General features: G+C 38.7%; 1 protein-coding gene across 8 annotated transcripts in view; it reads left to right on the top strand.

Moving 5' to 3' along the window:
• LOC127432968 (activating molecule in BECN1-regulated autophagy protein 1A-like) overlaps positions 1 to 21495 on the top strand; it is a 105311-nt gene that overhangs the window by 38960 nt on the left and 44856 nt on the right. For all 8 annotated transcript variants that reach the window (XM_051684723.1, XM_051684794.1, XM_051684940.1 and 5 more), the window contains 2 exons: positions 49 to 149; positions 9443 to 9553. In XM_051684723.1, the coding sequence (XP_051540683.1) occupies positions 49 to 149; positions 9443 to 9553 (212 nt within the window). The remainder of the gene's footprint in view (positions 1 to 48; positions 150 to 9442; positions 9554 to 21495) is intronic.

The following is a 21495-nucleotide window of genomic DNA, read 5'->3' as shown; positions in this document are numbered from 1 at the left end:
AAATCTTGAATAAGCCTTTCTCATAGTATTTCACTTTTTCGCTCTCAGACGGTTCCTCCTGCCTGAGTTTTTGCCATATGCTGGAATCTTCCATGAGAGAGGGCAGCCAGGCCTGGCAACACACTCATCAGTCAATAGAGTCCTTGCAGGTATGTTCGCCCTCTAATGCTATGGAAGTTATCTAATATTAGATGGGTTATAAACTCGCTGAAGGTTTTGTTTGGTATGAAACTTCCCAAAAATGTTTGTGTAATGTCCTGTGTCAGGTCGATGATGAGCACTAATTCGCCCACTCGCTGTGCTATTTTGGCTAGGAGGGCTCTCAGCAGAGCTCTTTTGCTACAGTCGAATTAGCTTTGACTTTGCTGCATTAAAGAGAGAGTTCATTATCTGTTCATACTTGTGTTGCTTCAAACACATCAGATTTTGTTTTTCTGTCTAACACAAAAGAAGTTCTTTAGCATTAGAGCTGGAATGAAAAGTTGACATTATCAACAAGGTCGAAAATATTTTCGCTGTCGAATGTTCGTGTTATCCCATGGGACGTAACATGAGATGCAGCTTGCATTTCAGACGGACTCCAAAGAGCCCAAAAGTAAAGCAAAGTATGGGCAAATTATACAACACAGGGTTATTTTTGGAAAAATGTCTCAACCAGCTGCATCTGATATGCCACTGAACATCTTTGCCACCTACAGTCAACAACTTCTAAAAGTGTGGAAGAAACGGATGGAGATTGAATGAATGTAAATATCCAGACATTGTTTGTTTATGCCAGTACTGCTAATACTGTAGGGACTTAAAAAAACAAAGACAATTTAATTTGGAGTCAAATATTTTGTACTGATGTTACAACTACTTACTCTTGAGTGTTTGTGTGTGCAGACATCCTTGTAACATCCTTTTAACTTCAAAGATCCCACACCCCAAATATATTGCTCAAATTCAACACAATGCAATTTTCTACAAAACAGTTTGCTGCTTTTGCACACAAGGACTCTCTCTCTCTCTCTCTCTCTCTCTCTCTCTCCCCCTCTCACTCTCTCCCACACAGAGAGGCATCTTCAGCCCACACTAATTGCAGTGTGTGAGATGAGGTTCAGAAATGCCCCTCTCCAAACCCTCTCCAGCTCACACAGAAAACAGCATCACAGCTTCACTTAACAGAGCATCATCCGTTCAGTCTGTAAAATGCAGCTGTGATGTAATACATGCACATTTCAGTGTTGGAACAGTTATTACAGGTTTCTGGCAGATTTTTGTGTGATAAGATGAATTACTGCAATTTATTGTAACATTACAACTTTTAGATTTCAGTAATTGTCAAGTACACTGAGGGCAAACTATAATCATATTGAATTTTTGGTTTCTAAATAGAGAATTACAATACACAACATCCAAAAATCAGATTTTAGATAAGAGTTCACTAGTATAGCTTGTTATTTGGCACTATTAGATTGCAGTGTCGGAGAGCAAAGTTGCATAGCCTTAAGATATGATTGGCCCTTGTTCTAAGATGAGAGGTGAGAGGGGGCAGTTACTGTGAACTCCAGGGCAAACATCCAAACTGACTGCAATTACCAGCATCACCCCCAACCCCTTTCCAAGCGTTCTCCTTCACTAACTACTCTCAGACAACCTTATATAAGCCCCACAGCTTATAAGTACACATTTAGTACACTCACATACACTCACTTACTATGCAACTTTTCATATGCCCAGAATTCCATATCTCTCACTCTCTCCCCAGTTTTATGAATGTTATTTCATTGAAGTGTTTTAAAGGCACACTCTTTTTGTTTGTGTCATTTTGCACTTACAGTTTGCACTTGCCATTGTAGAAATTCACTATTCACAATCAGCCATGATTAATTTAATCCAAGAGTGAAAGTGTCCAATAACAAGATGGTTACTGAGATTAAGCGAGTAGTATTCAGCTGATCATGTGATTATAAAATGGCAGCCCCCATGAGGGTAACCCCTGCTCCATGTAGAATAAAGCAGCTTTTATAAGGTTACTGATATAACTAGAGTCCTCATCTCATGTGAGTGATTTTATACATATGTATCAAAATTCAAATTCATTTCTTTAGGAGTAAAACTTTTTTAATGGGGAAAGAATTATTGAGTGCACCTTTAAAAGTTCATACTCTGGCTTTCCAGTTGTAAGTCTGATGTCACAGTGAAATACAGCAATAATAAAGCAATAAGTCACGTGAGGGTAAATAAACTGTGGCAACAGCAATATGATGAAAGACAACAATGTTCAATATAGGAATTTAATTTGCTAGCCTAACAGTTGGCTCTTCACAGTTGCCATGCAGCATTAGGATCAAAGATCATACTTTGCACTTCAAAAATCCATGTTTAAAGTGTGGTAGTCCTTTTCAAGCCAATTGCAATATTATAACCATTAAAGTCTTTTCACACTATGCTTAACCCTGGGTCAGGACCACTTTTAACCATGAGTAATGAAGCCTTGCTTCAGAGCAGGGCTAGCACAGCTTTTGCGACATAATTATTTTTCTACTATGTTTCAGAAGACTTCACCAGAGCAAATTTACGTGGCAACATTTCCAAGTTATTGAAATGGGTTACGTGCTCGTCCCATGCTGTACTTGTTCAATTAATTTTATTAACATTGAATTAAATAATGTTAACCCAGGATTTACAAATGTACAGTGTGAAATTTTGAAACCTGACCACCTAGGATTAATTACTAAATCAGGGTTTGAACAGTGTAAAACATTGAACATGAGGATTACCTTTACCCAGGACTAAAAAAGATCCTGAGGTAACAATTTTAAGTGTTACAAGCCCATTTTAGCAAGTTTGTAGCAACATGGTGCATTATAAAATTCAATTGATATGTGGTCATGTCTATCTATTGGCTATGTTACTTACAACAGCATCAAATTGTCAAAATATGTTCAGAGTACATAATCTGTTCTCATGCTCAGTGCTCAGTTTCATTTCTCATTGAAAAGCCATGTGCATGTCAAACTGAGATTTTATTATGTCAGATACCAAAAATGTATTATTGGAGCCTAAACAAAACTGTGCATATGTTCTGGACTGTTCCTTTGAAAGGGTACATCAATATATGTCAGTATGTTTGTTTATTTAGTATTGTTTAACTACAGATCAGAACTGTGGTAAAGCCAGAGGGCTTTAGGATGGAGTGGCTAATAAATGAAGGGGTAGTGATGGAGAACAGTGACTCTCTCTAATGCAGCCCAACTCTGATCCATTCAGTCCTGCTCCACCCAGCACTGCAGGCCTATCAGATCCCTCGGGCTGTCATTGTCAGAGTGAAACCCAGTTTATATGGACTTTTCAGAGCATGAAAAACTGCAGCACAGACCCGATTAACTTTAATGGAAAGGTCCTTTCACCAGACTTTCTCTCTCTCTCTCTTCTGCTCTGTTGGGTCAGTGCTGAAGAGGCTATATTTATGAGGCATATAACAGGATTCTGCTACTTGGACAAATTGGTTATTTACGTTTTGGTGTGTGAATGAAATTTTGACCATATTAGAAAGCACTGTTATAAACAGTGATTGTTTCTTATGAAGAAATATGCTTTTGTTGGTAATTGCCCTTGGTTGAACAAGACACATACAATGGCCTTGTTTAGCACATACACTACATGCCATACAAAGATTCCCTCGGGTAAGCTTTCCTTAATAGACCCAGCAGAGCCGCTCTTAAAACACAGCTGAGTCTATGGAGAGTTCAGGTGAGGTCTCTTTCTCCCTCTCTCTTTTTCTCTAGTTCCTTGTCTCTGTCTTTCTGGACAGCTCCAGGTAGTGACCCGTTTTTGAAAGGTGCAGCATCAGTAATGCCCCTCAGCTGCTCTTTATTCTTTCAGTGGCAAAACATACAATTTAGGGGTCAGGAGTCACATACCCGAAGCATTTCCCGTATATGTGTGAGGGGATTCTGATAGTGAGTGCTGTTGAGCGAGACAAGAGCTATGTTTGGAATGGAATACTTTGCACTAGATATAGTATGTGAAACAGAACCTATTATGCATCAATAAAAGTTTCAAGCAGTGGTATGCTACAAAGTTTTCACATGACCTTATCATGTATGTTTAATTCAGCTAGTGGCATCCAGTTATTATGGAAATAAATGTGGTTATTTAGCATTTTTATCAATTTTTTGTTACAAATCAGGATGTTTACATGCACTTAAAAAGTTTGATTTCAGTTGGACTAAATAATTTGTCTTTTTAAAATGTTATGTAAATGCTTAGTTTAAGTCGTGCTGAAATCTTACCAGTCTTATTTTTGTGAAGTCAGACCAATAGACCTAATGCAATTGTAGCTTGCCTTCGTCCAGCATTTATACATATTAATCGGACCACAATTGGCTTTGGCGTTGTGAGCATGCTTCGTAAAATAGAGGTGACACTCCTCTTTGTAGTCTGATCAAATAATGAGTCAAGAAGATGATAAAGATTACGGCTATTAATTTTGGTTCATTCATCACATGGAAAAGAATGGTCAAGATGACAGTCCAAATATAGTAGATTATGTTGGTATTCTAATGCCTCAGAAAAAGTGCATACTTTATACACACTATATTGCAGAAATAGAGAATAAAAGTATGCCATTCCAAACAAAACCTACATGTTTAAATGTGTTCTCTAGCAAATCATATAATCACACAGATTTCTTAAACACATTTGATGGATGCATTTGTTCTAAAAGCTTTGGTGGGCGGCATATCCAAGGTTTTCCTGACTGAAGTATCAACATATTTAATTTGATGAGTTGATATTTCAATTAAGGTTCTCCATTTTCAAACGATATTGGCGTTTCATTCCTTCGGCACTCAGCAACAGCCTCTTGGTAAAGCAAAAGATGATGCAGGCTGTCAGATCTGTTGTTCGTGCAATCAAAACATATCCAGATGACAGAGCATTAAGACACGCTGGGCTATTGAACCATATCCAGACAACATTGCAGTGCTCATGCCAGCTGGAATAGAGAGTAGTTAACGGCTCTAACAGCTTTCCTACTCTGTGTGAAAAGGTGCAGACCTGACCTCCTCTGTGTTAACTACCTGAGCCTGAGTGTTGAGACTGTAATTGGTGGTGAGCAGAAGTTTAATCAGCCAGCAGGGCGGAAAGCACTGATCCTGCCAAGACTCTAAGACCTGTTAAACTAATCATCCAGATTTTCAAAATATCTCCCAGAGCAATTGCCTTGTATAACAGTGAGCCATTTTATCGTCTGACATGACAGTTCTGAGGTTCACACAATAATAAGTGAAGCCTAGTATCAAGCGAATGTGAGATAAATGAATGAGTGTTTGGCTGAGATTTCAGATTTTTTTATGACAAGTTGAGATGGTATGTGTGTATAAATGTGGCTCTGAATCTCTGCAATTTAGCCACCTGTGGAGAACTCTCTACTCTCTGAGCTACACCTGACAGATCAACCACCTAAAAAAATACACACTTTCCCTCTTTTTAGCCTTTTATAAAGTCTACTTATTGAAGCCTTAAAAGATTACAATCAGTCATCTGAGTGAAACTTTGCCAAGTCTGAGTGGCATTGGCATTGTTGTAACATTGTACAAAGTAAATTGTTAAAGATCCCCTTTGGTGTTTTTTTTTTTTTTTTTTTTTTTTGCTAATTTTCTAGGTTCATTTTGTCCATACAAGCAGTATTTTTGAAAAATATTATTGACAACTCAAAACATTGCAAAGAATGGTAAATTTTTTTAAAATAACAAGCAATAATTCTTCTTGTTCTGACTGAATACCACATGAGTGTAGCATTAGTATTGTTTTATTGACTTGTGTAAAGACATGTAAAACATTTTTTTACTTATCTTGGACATACAGACCTGCTCCATCATTTTGAGTCAGTTTGTCCGAGAAACACATTTTGAGTTATATGCACTTAGTGAAAATTAAAAAGGAAAGCATTTAAATGATAATATCAGCAAACATTTAAATTATTATATCTTATTTTGGCGCATAAACCTCAAAATGTGTTTTGGGTCAAAGTGGCTCAAAATGATGGGCAGGTCACATATCAGCTCAGAAATTTTAACCTGTTTACTGTTTATATACCATACAAATTGTTAAGGATTAACAAACATGCTGTTCAATGGAAGGGAATGTTTGAACCAGGTGTTTTGAAGTACTACTTCACGCTTGTCTATTTTATTTTATTATTTGTATTAATTATGTAAGTCTTATGTAAATTACTATATAAATGAATGTAGCCCCCAGTGGCCCTGCAACCTCTGTCCACCTTATTAAATTCAGCTCAGGCACATGGTGCTTCCAAAAGTTTATTCTTGTAAACTCCATCTGTTCTTCATCTGTTCTAACCCACTCCTCCAAACCATCTCTACCTTAAAGTGAGTGATCATCTCATTTGTTTTCAAAAGATGAATTGGTGTCAAACAGGTTTTCACACATCATTCAGCTAATTACTTTTATAGTGTCATTTCTCTGTGATTTGCCTGGTGTTGACCAGTGCAATGAAAGGATATAGAAGGTGGAAGGTTTCGGTTTCAGTAGAAATACTCATCATTACCATTCTATCCATCACCAGTCCCCCTTTTAAAAGCTTGCTACCAGTATCATTTGTCTTGCATAATGTCCCTGTCAGTATAGCTGAAACTTTATAACAGGTCTTGTGCTTCAAAGGTTGTGAAATGTGTACGATTTTGCTATGGATAAGTACTCTCTGAATTGTCCTGCTAGGAATCTATGCTTTTTGCTAATGGGGTCATATCATATACTCTTTTTAAACTTTTTCCCCTGAGGTCATACTTCAGTTTTTATGACTATTTTCCACCCTCTCTCTGACCCTTAGAATAAAAGGGCTTTTTTTTTTCTTCTTTATTTTCGCTGATGTACATTTAAGTCTGCTATAGACACTCCCTCTTCACATGTTAAATGACATTCAGCACTGTGCTGCACTTTTGCTGGTGAGCTGTGTTTGCTGTTCAGTCCAATATAGTTTCTAACTGCCCCATCCTTCAATAACAGCCTAAACAGCATAAGTAATATGATCTAAAATGATATTATCTGGCCTATTTCTTTTGTAATACCTCACTGTGACTGGGAGACCCAAGTTTCTAAATACTGAAAAGGCATTGTTGATGTGTAAATGTAGGCAGTCTTATGTGTTCCAAAACTTCTAAGGATTTCATCTGCCTGATGCTAGAAAGTTGCAGAATGAGTTGTTTTTGCAGTAGTTTCAATAAATGGTCTTTTTGCACTGAGGAGGGAGTTTGATTCTTCAAATGGTCCCTTAAGTTATTTATAGTAACTTGAAGTGAGCTTTTAGCTAGACTGGTCTCGGTTTACAGACGCATCACTTTCTGATGTGTTGTATGTTGGTATAAGTTGTAGAGTCCATAGTATTGTGGTTCCCAAAGGGTATGTTATTGCAAGAGGAGCTCTCCAGCTCATTAGTCCATGGCTGTTAGAGCAGCTCCTGGAAGCTCCGTCTGAATGCCAGCTCGCTGCACCTTGGTGTCTGTGGGCTGTAATGGGCAGACAACAGAGTGCAGGGAGAAGCTGTGTAATAGATATTTATGTCTACATTATGTCTCCTTGAGTTGAGGTCATAACAGGCAAATCTAATCTGTTAGCCGGTGCCAGGATCGACCCTCTACTGGCAAATGGACCTCTTAGTATACTGTTTGGCCAAAACCTTCCCTCCTCCCTTCTGTAATTATTGTGACAAGGCTGAGCATTGAAGAGAACAGCCCGACGTTTGCTTGTTTACTTCGCAGAAGAGTTATGTTGCAAGCAGGGACCTGTATTAAATTCAGTGCTGTGTATGTCCGATTTGCTAAGTGCCGAGAGAGTAAAATAGTTTATATAACCATTAGTGCACTCTTCACAGAAGAAGCTATTGGCTGGTTCAGAATAGACAAGATTCCTGAGGCAAAACTAAACTTAGTTGTTATTGTCTAGATCAGATGCACAAGGCGATTTGTAGATTTATTAAACTTGAGTTTAATTTTTTTGGCTGATTGTTATCCCTTAACTTGAACGTGGCCACAAGAATAGACAGTGAATCATTTGGCCTGTATTAGTTGGGCCAAAATTATTAATTTGCCTGTGTTCTGCTTGAGTGTACAGGTCTTCGGTTGCACCTAGGGACCCTTTCAACCACAACACAATGCAGAAAGCCTCTTTAGTCAAATATAACAAGATATGCTTTGTACTTGTAATCTGCTGCTGTTATTATGGTTAGATATAAGGACCATGCCTTATTTTAAAATAGCACACTGTTGCTCCCAAATTAATTTAGTTATCATACCAAGAGATAAAATTGTGACATTTCAAGCTACATTTCGTTCATTCGTTCAGCGAATCCAGGGTGTGCTGAGTGACTCCAGCCAGGTCTCCTAAGCAACCAAATTAGCCTGGATGCTAGGTTGGGTAGAGTCACATGGGGTAACCTCCTCGTGGTTGCTATAATGTGGTTCACTCTCGGTGGGGCGCGTTGTGAGTGGATACCACGGAGAATAGTGTGAAGCCTCCACACGCACTATGTCTCCGCGGAAACGCGCTCAACAAGCCACGTGATAAGATGCGCTGGTTGACGGTCTCAGATGCAGAGGCAACTGAGATTCGTCCTCTGCCACCCAGATTGAGGTGAGTCACTATGCCACCACAAGGACTTAGAATGCATTGGGGATTGGGCATTCCAAATTGGGGAGAAAAAAACTTCACGTTTTTGTCTCTTGGTGAGCTTATTAAATTGATTTGGGAGCAACAGTGTGCCGACTTTAGTGTGCTTTCATAAATATCTTTTTTAGTCGTGCAACTTTATCAAAATGTTTTGGAGGTGCATGTTTTTTCTGTTATTTATTTATTTATTCAAATTGTTGTATCTGTAATATGTGATAGTGGTCAACCGATATTGCGGAGATCAGTATTTTGGTATTTCTTTTTTGCATGTGAAGAAGCTGTTTGAGATATGTAAACAACCAGTCAAAGTTCTTTTTGTTGTTTTGTTCCATCGTGTTACTATAATAATAGACTGGTGTGCAACAAAGTCTCATTTAAACAGTAACATTTCTCAGCAGACAAGCATGAGCTCATGTTTAAAGTGTACATGCATTTCATTCTCCCTCTCTCTCCTTGACAGTTCCCTATAACTTTTAACTGTCTAATGATGATAAAAAGGCAAATATCAAATAAAACCATCTAAACAAAACTATTACAAATCTCTCATGAACCTGTTTTGTGATTAAAAATCTAACTAAAAGTTAATGTAATTTTTGAGCAGTTTTATCTACATGTTGTTTATCATATTAAATTTTACAATATCATATGTATCAGCATTATATGGGTAAATCGTCCATCTTGCTCTCTAGATATCGGCATCGGACATTAAAAACCCACATTGGTCAATCGCTAATATGTGTCTGATCATCTTCTTGTGTCTTTTAAGGTGCTGTTATTGGGGATGGTCAATCTGCAGTGGCCAGCAACATCGCGAACACAACCTATCGTCTGCAGTGGTGGGACTTCACCAAATTCGACTTGCCTGAGATCAGTAATGGTGAGTGATTGAAGGGGAGTATCAAAACTATTAATGACAAATAGGCTGTCATATAATCTGTTATGTCTTGTGTGGCATTTTCAGAAAGGCACATTAATGTTCCTTCTGAGATTTAATATTTGCCATGCGTCCATCCACCCATTCAGAAACACAAAAATGCTTCAGTACCCCACAGTGTTGAGGGAATCGGAGCAATGGAAAAGGCTGCACTGTGAAAGAGTAGCTGAAGAGAAAGGTAAGTGTGTGCACTCCACTGAGTGCAAGAGTGCAGCTGATGGAGGGCAGATGCCATAGAGGGAAGAGGAAATTGGCCACATTTTAGAGTCATTTTCTTGCCTGCCTCTCTCTTTCTTTCCCTCTATCATTGTGCATTACTGGAAGCTCTTGGCTATTTCCCAGGGCTGATTACAAGATTGCTGAGCGATTCTTGTTATCTGGGGTTGATCTCACACCTGGCAGCACTTAGGCACTAACATCTGTTCAGCCTGTGAGAATCTTTAATATCTCAGAAAACAAAGGTTGGCATCCCTTAGAGCATGTGCACACTGCCAGATATACAGTAGAAAATGAGTATTGTGAATACTGTGTTTGTGATTTGTACTGGTGTGAAGAAAGTTAGAATAAAAAAAAGTTAATCATTATAAAGTTCAGCTTGACCTTTACTTATCTCTAAACCCAGATGTGCCAGTCTTGATGAGGATCTATTGATGGATGAGGAGTTTTATTGGCCAGTTCTGTCAGAGACCAATAATTCTTACATACACAGATCTCCCACAGACAGTACAATAAATCTGATAGTTCAAACAGTACTGGGGATATAGTCTTAAATGCAACACAAAAACAATGCAGAAGAGCACAATGCAAATCATAAATGAAAAAGTACAACCCAGTGCATTTCAGGTCTGGTTCAGTCAGATAGCTTTTTAAGTGGATGTTAAAGGTTTGTTGGAATATTTGTTGAAGCTATTCAAACACACAGGATTATTTTGGAAAATCTAGGGCTGCCCCCGACCAAAGATTTTCCTAGTCGACTAGTAGGCGTTAGTTTAAGCAATTAGTCGACTAGTTGACGCACGTTTATGATATTAATTGAATTACTTAAATATATATTTTGGGGGGCATCAGAAAATGGTTTGAGTTCCAGGGCTGAGAAAGAATGTTATAAGTAACATTGCTAACACTGTTCTACATTACAGAGAAATACTAAACCGTAATAATGAGCCTTTAAAATATCAATTTTACAAGCGCATGCACAAAGCGAGCCGCAGTGACACCGGTAAAAGCAGTAATGATTCTGAATGTGTCGGAAAAACCAGCAAGGTGACTGTCTGAACATTTTTTTAATTTATAGAGAGAAATGCACATTAGGGTTGTGCCGACAGACGATGATCTCAGGGATCGATGATGGTCAGAGTGATCGGCAATAGCTGATGCCTTTGACGATGTCAAGACGATATTTGGCTTGTTATCCCATTAATGCATTTGATTATTATTATTATTAGGCTAATATTATTATAAAATTAATATTACAAATTATTTGCCCATAGACACACACAGACATGCGTGATAGACAACAGATGAAAGAAAACAGTCTATGCGCCTACGGAGGCGTGCAGTCTCGTGGAACACGCACATGTAAAAGGTTCTCACTCTTTCTTTGTTTCTGTCTCCTGAATTGTTTTTTTTTTTTTTTTTTTTTTGCAAGAACAGTATCAGAAGAACATGACATCAGACCATCTCCGCTCAGGAGGTGCTTTGAGTTCAGTTTGCTTTATTTCCACAGAGTAGTTCATTGTGACCAACACTGCAGCTTATACATCTGTGATTAAAGCATAAAATAATACAAAAACACATTCACCTCAAACCATGATTTATATTTCAGTGATTATTAGCATCATTATAGTTATTATTTTTACATTTATAATTGTTTTTATGACTTAATTTGTGTAAGTAATTTTCTGTCTGCATGTTTAGACAAATACTTGCCTGACAGTAAATGGAAAGGTGGTTACTATATATATATATATATATATATATATATATATATAATTTTTTCGATCACTTCATTATTTTAATTGTTTTTTCGTTTCGTTTGGAGTGCAATTTGAATTTAGAAATGTGTTTGATTCAAGTTTTTCATTTTTTAAATAAATTAATTTAATTTTCAATGCAAAATCACTAAATCAATAATATTCACCGATCCCTCATCCCGGGTATTGCCGATGCAAATGGATATTGTGAGATATGTATACAGTACTGTGCAGAAGTCTTAGGCACATAAGATTTTTCACAAAAACTTTTGTCTTTTCATGGATATTTTTGTCTTCTGCTTTAGTGTGTTAATAGAAAATATAGATTTTAGATTATAGATTCCCAAACATTACTTTTGCGAATAGAATAGAACAGAGGAACAGGGAGCCCTGCAGCATATGGCATGGGCCCCCACAGAGCCCCCCACTGAACATCGAGTCAGTCTGGGATTACATAAAGAGACAGAAGCAACTGAGACAGCCTAAATAGATAGAAGAACTGTGGCGAATTCTTCAAGAAGCTTGAAACATCCTATCTGCCAAGAACCTTAAATTGTGTCCAGGTTTATCCAGGAGAATTGGTGCTGTTTTGATGACAAGGGTGGTCACACAAAATATTATTTTAGCTTTTTTTTTATGTTTACTGGACTTTGTATGACTTTAATTGATCAATCAAAACTATATATGGTATTACTTTTGAAAATATTTTCACTATACAACATTGTTCACAAGTGCCTAAAACTTTTGCACAGTACTGTATATATGTACAGTGGCATGCAAATGTTTGGGCACCCCTGGTCAAAATTTCTGTTGTTGTGAATAGTTAAGTGAGTAGAAGATGAACTGATCTCCAAAAGGCATAAAGTTAAAGATGAAACAGTCTTTCCAACATTTTAAGCAATATTAATTTATTATTTTTATTTTGTACAATTTTAGAGTGAAAAAAGGTAAAGGAGCACCATGCAAAAGTCTGGGCACCCCAAGAGATTTGAGCTCTCAGATAACTTTCACCAAGGTCTCAGACCTTAATTAGCCTGTTAGGGCTATGGCTTGTTCACAATCATCATTTGGAAAGGCCAGGTGATGCAAATTTCAAAGCTTTATACATACTCTGACTCCTCAAATCCCAACAATCAGCAGCCATGGGCTCCTCTAAGCAGCTGCCTAGCACTCTGAAAATTAAAATAATTGATGCCCACAAAGCAGGAGAAGGCTATAAGAAGATAGCAAAGCATTTTCAGGGAGCCGTTCCCTCAGTTCATAATGTAGTTAAGAAATGGCAGTTAACAGGAATGGTGGAGTTCAAGTTGGGGTCTGGAAGACCAAGAAAACTTTCAGAGAGAACTCCTTGTAGGATTGCTAGAAAGGCCAATCAAAACCCCTGTTTGACTGCAAAAGACCTTAAGGAAGATTTAGCAGACTCTGGAGTAGTGGTGCACTGTTCTGCTGTGCAGCAACACCTGCACAAATATGACCTTCATGGAAGAGTCATGAGAAGAAAACCTTTCCTGCATCCTCACCACATATTTCAGCATCAGAAGTTTGCAAATGAACATCTAAACAAGCCTGATGCATTTTGGAAACAAGTCCTGCAGACTGATGAACTTTTTGGCTGCAATGAGCAAAGGTATGTTTGGAGAAAAAAGGGTGCAGAATTTCATGAATCAGGATCAGCTTTATTGCCAAGTATGCTTACACATACAAGGAATTTGTCTTGGTAACAGGAGCTTCCAGTGTACAACAATACAAAAACAGCAGCAAGACATGGATGATAATAAAAAATAAAAAATAGTTATACACATATGTACATAAACACAGACAAACACATACACACATACACATACGTAGTGCAATCTAATACAATCTGTTATCTGTTATGTACAGCGCAAATACAAATCTGTTATGTACGGTGCAAATGTTTTCTTTTTTCTCCCCAGAGGAATGAAATGGCAGAAGAGGTTGGATGTGTTGGATAAATATAAAAAAAAAAAAACACTAAACTGTGTACTGCACATAGTTATTGCTCAATGGGGCAATTGAACTGTTCATGAGATGGATAGCCTGAGGGAAAAAACTGTTCCTATGCCTGACGGTTCTGGTGCTCAGAGCTCTGAAGCATCGGCCAGAAGGCAACAGTTCAAAAAGGTAGTGGGCAGGGTGAGTGGTGTCCAGAGTGATTTTTCCAGCCTTTTTCCTCACTCTGGAAGTGTATAGTTCTTGAAGGGGTGGGGCAGGGGGCAACCAATAATCCTCTCAGCAGCCCGAATTGACCTTTGTAGTCTTCTGATGTCTGATTTCGTAGCTGAACCAAACCAGACAGTTATTGAAGTGCAGAGGACAGACTCAATGACCGCTGAGTAGAACTGTATCAGCAGCGCCTGTGGAATGACTCCACTGCTGCCACAGTGCTGTTTAGAATGGTGAGTGGGGTCAGTGTTGGGGTGTTCCTCCAAAGGTCCACAATCATCTCCACTGTTTTGAGCGTGTTCAGCTCAAGGTTGTTTTGACTGCACCAGACAGCCAGCTGTTCAACCTCCCTTCTGTATGCAGACTCCTCGTCATCTCGGATGAGGCCGATGACAGTGGTGTCGTCTGCAAACTTCAGGAGCTTGACAGAGGGGTCCTTGGCGATGCAGTCATTGGTGTAGAGGGAGAAGAGTAGTGGGGAGAGCACACATCCCTGGGGGCACCAGTGCTGATTGTACAGGTGCTGAAATTGAGTTTCCCCTGTCTCACAAGCTGCTGCCTGTCCATCAGAAAGCTGGTAATCCACTGACAGATAGACATGGGAACAGAGAGTTGGTGTAATTTATTCTGGAGTATAGCTGGGATGATGGTGTTGAAAGCCGAACTGAAGTCCACAAAAAGGATCCTTGCGTATGTCCCTGATCTGTCCAGATGTTGCCGGATATGATGCAGTCCTATGTTGACTGCATCATCCACAGAACTGTTTGCTCGATAAGCAAATTGAAGGGGATCTAGAAAGGGTCCAGTGATGTTCTTCAGGTGGGCCAACACCAGTCTCTCAAATGATTTCATGACCACAGACGTCAGAGTGACATGTCTGTAGTCATTAAGTCCTGTGATTTTTGGTTTATTTGGGACAAGAATGATGATTGAGCATTTGAAGCAGCATGGGACTTCACACTGCTCCAGTGATCTATTGAAGATATGTGTGAAGATGGGGGCCAGCTGGTTAGCACAGGATTGAAGACACACTGGTGAGACGCCATCTGGGCCTGAAGATTTCCTCGTCTTTTGTTTCCGAAAGACGCGGCCCACATCATCTTCACAGATCTTAAGTGCAGGTTAAGTAGCAGGAGGGAAGAGGAGGGGGGTTGCAGGAGGTGTTGGTGTTTGTGTGAAGTGAAGGTCAGAGTGGGTGTGGGGTGTGAGATTGGGCCTTTCAGATCTGCAGTAGAACACATTCAGGTCGTCAGCCAGTTGTTGGTCCACCACAGGGTTGGGGGTAGGAGTCCTGTAATTTGTGAGTTGTTTCATGCCACTCCGCACTGATGCAGGGTCGTTAGCTGAAAACTTGTTTTTCAGCTTCTCAGAGTATCTTCTTTTAGCCACTCTGATTTCCTTGTTCAGTGTGTTCCTGGCCTGATTGTACAAGACTTTATGCCCACCCCTGTAAGCATCCTCTTTGGCCTGATGAAGCTGCCTGAGCTCTGCTGTAAACCACGGTTTGTCGTTGTTGAACTTTAAGTAAGTCCTAGTAGGAATACACATATCCTCACAGAAACTGATATATGATGTAACAGTATCTGTGAGCTTGTCCAGGTCTGTGGCTGCAGCCTCAAAAACACTCCAGTCCATACAAACCTGCTTCAATTGCAGTTCCCGCTCTGCTTCATTGGTCCATCTCTTTACAGTCCTTACTACTGGCTTGGTTGATTTTAATTTCTGCCAGTAGGTTGGAAGAAGATGAACCAGACATTGATCAGAGAGTCGCAAAGCTGCTCTAGGGACAGAGCGATATGCATCCTTTGTTGTGTAGCAATGATCCAGTATGTTCCTGTCTCTGGTGGGGCATGTAATGTGCTGTTTGTATTTGGGCAGTTCACGTGTGAGATTTGCTTTGTTAAAATCCCCAAGAATAATAATAACTGAGTCCAGGTATTGTTGTTCTGTGTCTGTGATTTGATCAGCCAGCTGTTGCAGCGCCGCATTCAAACACGCGTTTGGCTCGATATACACACTCACCAGAATAAACGAGGAAAACTCCCGCGGCGAGTAGAAAGGCTTACAGTTAATAAAGAGCGCTTCCAAATTAGGACAGCACATCCTCTTTAACGTTGTTACATCTGTACACCAACTTTCATTGATGTAAAAGCATGTTCCACCACCTCTCGTTTTCCCCATTAACTCCGTGATGCGATCCGCTCTGAACAGCTGGAATCCCGGCAGATGTAACGCACTGTCCGGAATGGCTTCACTCAGCCAGGTTTCTGTGAAGCACAAGGCAGCAGAGGTTGAAAAGTCCTTGTTTGTGCGGGTCAGAAGATGTAGTTCGTCCGTTTTGTTAGGAAGAGAGCGGAGATTCACAAGATGAATGCTCGGTAGCGTTGTTCGAAAGCCCCACCGACGGAGTTTGACCAGCGCACCGGCTCGTCTTCCTCGCCTGCGTCTCCTGAACAACAATGCCACGCCTCCAACTAAAATGTCTAGCAAAACGTCTGAATATTCAAAAACCGGGAAAAGACTGTCTGGTATAAGCTGTCGAATGTTCAGCAGTTCATCTCTGGTAAAACTGACTGGAAAAAGATTACTAAACACAGGACAAACAAACGATAGGAGCGCTCCACACCGAGGCGGCGTGTGTGTGTGTGTGTGTGTGTGTATATATATATATATATATATATATATATATATATATATAATCATGATGTATATAAAGAACACCTCTCCAACTGTTAAGCACGGGGGTGGATCGATCATGCTTTGGGCTTGTGTTGATGCTAGTGGCACAGGGGAACATTTCACTGGTAGAGGAAAGAATGGATTAAATTAAATACCAGCAAATTCTGGAAGCAAACATCACACCATCTGAAAAAAAAAGTTGAAGATGAAAAGAGGATTGCTTCTACAACAGGTTAATGATCCTAAACGCCTCAAAATCCACAATGGACTACCTCAAGAGGCGCAAGCTGAAGGTTTTGCCATGGCCCTCACAGTCCCCCGACCTAAACATCATTGAAAATCTGTGGATAGACCTCAAAAGAGCAGTGCATGCAAGATGTCCCAAGAATCTCACAGAACTAGAAACCTTTTGCAAGGAAGAATGGGTGAAAACTGAAAGACACTTAGCTGGCTACAAAAGCTTTTACAAGCTGTGATACTTGCCAGGGGGTGTATTAAAAAGTACTGACCATGCAGGGTGCCCAAACTTTTGATTAGGGCCCTTTTCTTTTTTTGTTATTTTGAAACTGTAAAAGATGAATATAAAAAAGTAAAATTGCTTGAAATATTAAAGAAATATTTCATCTTTAACTTTAAGCCTTTTGGAAATCAGGCCATCTTTTGCTCGCTTAGCTATTCACAGCAACAGAAATTTTGATCAGGGGTGCCCAAACCAATTAAATATATGTATTATATATATATATATATATGCATTAAATATATGTATAAACCAAATTATATTCACACATGATGGACAACGAAATACCCGGTAGAGAATGCACAGATGAAGTAGGTTCTTTGCCAGAGAGATGATGCCCTTCACAACTGTTGTAAAGCCATCTTTCAAAAAGTTGAACAACACACTTTTTAACTGCACTTAATTTTTTCCATTTTCATTTGAAATTTTAGTTAAAATAATTAAAAATAAAGTTCAAAGTTTGAAATCAAGGTGTCTTGCTTTATTGTGTAGGCTTAACCCTAACCCTGCTTAATGAAAATTACCCTGTAGTACCACCTCACGTCCAACCAGCGGTAATACCGGTATTCGCAGGTTTCCTGTGGAGTTTTTTTTTTTTCTGCGACCAACCGACCAATCTTGGTAGACCAAGACTCTTCTCATCGACTAACGTTTGGTCAACTATTAGGGGGCAGCCCTAGGAAAACCCCATTGTTCTTGTTGAAGGTTTGCTGAATCCCTGGCTTTGCTCTGACTATCCTGGAAAAAGTCTCCAGCTTTGTAACATCCTGCAAAATATTTTTTTGGCTTCTCATTTTAAAGCATTTTAAATACCCCGAAAGAAAGATGGTGGTTTGACATACATAATACAGTCTTGCCATCCAACTTTGTATTTGATTTGCACAAGTAATTTGTGTAATTTATTTATTTGTTTTGCTTTTCTCCCATTATCCCTATTTGTACATATCAGACAGCATGGGCAATTAGTTATCAAAGTCTTAACAGTCAGATTTGAACAATGATTGCATTTTGAATGTGTGAACAGAGAAATGAGAAAGTCTGTCTTTAAAAATCAAGCACATGGAAAACCAAGTCTGAAATTTGTACAGACATTAGAAGAAGAAAGACCATCATTTACACATTTGACTTTAGATTCAAAATTGTAGCCGACATTGATCACAGATTTTATTATTTTATGTCTTCTATTCTGAGGAAGAACTAAGCCAGCAGTTATTAGTTATACACAGCTCACTCACACACTCATATTCTTCATTTGTAATCAGAGTTGATGGAGCAGACATGGTCAGATGGTGCACACAAGGTCAGATATGCTATAGCAATACTGGAGTAAATGGGACACAGCTGTGTGCAGTAGAGTAGGATAGTGTCAGCTGAGCAGAACACTGACCTCCTGGTCAGAAGCCCTCTTCACTGGCCAGCAAGCTACCATCACTCTACAATGGCCTGAGTGCATTTTTCTGTCCTCCCATTATATACATATTCCCTCTGCTACATCAGTACACTCCAATCCCAAATACAAGATACTCATTATATGCGTTATGTACGAAATAAGCTGAGATATTGATTTTTAGGCCTAATAAAAGTTAGTTTTGTGCAGCAGTCACAGCAGTAAGACTATAAAAGTTAATTTTTAATTTCTCATTGTTTGTGAGAACACTTAAGATCAAAACATTTGCAGTATTGCGGTGTGCTCTCTCAGTAGTGGTTAATTAAATTCAAGTATGCTTTTGTGGACCTTTTTGGTGACCTAAATGATGCTTTCTTTCTCCATAATTATTTTAAAGCAGTCTTGTTTGATTTGTTAGAAAAATCACTTAATCTTCCCAGAATGTGCTTGTACTACTTTAATTATGTGATTTAGCTTAAACATCACAGAATCTTGTATTAACTGTTTTATATATTAAGAAAACTTTTTTCCATTAAAAAAAAAAAAAAAAAAAAAAGGTAAAAGGACTCATCTGTTCGAACTTGAATGTACTTGTTAAAAATAGCTTGTCAGACTCCAGTCTTGAAGATAATGATTCGTGTAGATGGGACGTGTTATGAATTTTTAACCTCTTTTTTTTTTATTTATTTTTTTTTTTTTTTATGAGAATATGAGAAATGTAATTATTTTATCTGTAGGTGATTGAAGCCCCATAGCTCTGTCCAGATATTCTCAGTAATGGAAGTTAAGTTGAATGTGAGAGCCCTTTTCTCTTGTGTCTCTTTGATGACTGTAATTTAGCTGCAGGTCTTTGAACTGAACCTTGTAAAGACGTCATATCAGTGCATGGTGTACATTCTCATCATTCATTAAACCTTTATGCTCCAGTTTTCTATCTATCCCCCTCTCGTTTTGAGAGAACAAATATATTGACCTTGCTTCTGATCTCTTCTCAGTATCAGTTAGCTTTTAAATCCTAACTAGCCGAATTGTCTCAGAGGTCCACTCGTAGCCATTGTTTTAACAGTGCTTTTGACTTTTTAGCTTGTTTATTATTTTTACTCAACTTATGCAAAGACGAAATTGCAGAACCAATTAAAACATTTAAGACTTTTCAGAAAATTAACTGTTAGAGCACAGGATATTTTTCGGTAACCTACAGAGACAGTAGACATAAAAACACAGTGGACTCTGGATGCTCCTATCGAGAACTTTTACATCATCCATGCATAGCCATAATGCCCAATCTGCTGGCCATCATAAATCACTCTAATTGTTACCTGCACTAAATGTAAACCATCACAACTGATTTATCATATTGACACCTTCCAGCTCATTAATGCATAATTAGGAATGAGCCAGTTGTTGGAGTATGTTGGTGTGCTTATATGTAGTAGTGTGGTCTCAGCTGAAGGAAAACATTGACATATCTCTCTTTCTCTTGTCCTCTAGCTTGTTGGTTGAGATTAAATTTACAGCCCTGTGTACTTTCTTTTGTTCTATATAAAGACCAAAACAGAAGATCAGAGTCAAGACATTTCCAAACCCTATGATGCTTTAGTTCTTGAAATCAAAGCTGTTTCTGAGTTGGATGAAGGTGATATTGCTTGATTGCCGAGGGCTATTTGTACTTTTCCTGGAAAGGCAGCACTCACTGGCTTTAGTTTAAATCTGGAGAATTGTCATCAGGTCTAATTAAGTTCTCAGTTCTAGTTCTTTTGCAATCCAAAGTCCATTCTTGAAAGAGAAAGGCAGGTGTAGGAGTCTGTGATTAAGGTGTATATATAGGTATGATTTTTGTTGCCCTTCTCTCCCCCTCATTTTTTAAATTTGTTTTAATGTGCATCCAAGTTCTCTCCTGTGTGGTTCTCATAAGTGCAAACTCATGGGTTTCCAGTGTTTTGAGAGGATTATTGTTACTTGGAAAACCCAAATTAAATTCAGACCGTCATTGCAGGGCTGATTGTAGCGCTATGGTGTGTTTTATGTCTCTATAAATTATCAGCAGCTGAAGGGCTTTTGTGATAGCTGTAGAACTCCAGCTTTGAGATAACAGTGCATGCACACTTACACATAGACGTGCATCAGGCCATTGATGCAAAAATGCAACAGCGAGTCTATAAATATTCATTTTCTGTTTTTTTTTTACATAAAATGCCTCAACACATTTAATATGCTGACGGCTGTAAAGGAAATGAAATAGACCATGTCTATCTTGTTGCGGGCCTGTAGTGCAAAATGCTAGCAGCAGCTGCTTTATTAAGTTATTGCTGCAATAACATGTCTACATTTAATAAAAAGAAGAGCACAGCCATTTACTGTCACATCTATGGTAGCCAATATCAGGAATCTAGTGGTGCCCAGGGAAAGCAGTTTTGCATTGAGATGAACCACTATAATTAAAGCTGTGTAGAGTACTGTAAGCCTGCATAATGCATGATTTAGCAAAATCATGCTAGTGTTTATGCTTAGTTTTGCACATTTTCAGTACTGATTTTGTAGTTTGGAAATCAGAATTGAAAGGCAGGTTTGAAAAATTGTTTCTTAGGGTTTCTCACATTTGAACCCTTAAAAAGATTGTCTGCATCAGCTCCTGGCATGCTGTTTTAAGCTGTAGATCATATTGGACTTTGGATTTGCAGCTCTGCTCATCTGCTTGCTCTGTAGTTTGAGCACAGATAGTGATGACTATTTCTTTTTAGAAGAATAACATATTTCTTTATAAGAATATTCTTTAGTATAATGAATGAAGCTAGTGTTTATGACTAAGACCAAACTAAGTAAACTAAGACCTCTTATTTTGGGTGTGTAGCCTGAATTAGTGTTCTGGGCTAGTAACCGAAATTTTGTTGGTTCAAATCATTGGCCATCACCAATGTACCGTGAGCAAGGGGTTTAATTCCAGCTTGGTATTAAGTGTTCTTGGTATTAAGTTAAATCATCTGTTAAATTACAATATAATAAAATGAATGCTTAAAGTGGCTTCCACATGAACTTGTCAAGTGCTGCTTTGCCCTCCACATGACAAACGTTGCAGAAAGCATCACGGAGGAGCGATTTTACAAGTTTGTCCAGCAAGAAAGGGGGAGGTGTACACAGTAAA

Source organism: Myxocyprinus asiaticus, chromosome 1 (assembly GCF_019703515.2).
Source record: "Myxocyprinus asiaticus isolate MX2 ecotype Aquarium Trade chromosome 1, UBuf_Myxa_2, whole genome shotgun sequence".
Lineage (NCBI taxonomy): Eukaryota > Metazoa > Chordata > Actinopteri > Cypriniformes > Catostomidae > Myxocyprinus > Myxocyprinus asiaticus.
The sequence above is the reverse complement of the archived record's forward strand: the minus strand, read 5'-3'. Positions and strand labels throughout refer to the sequence as shown.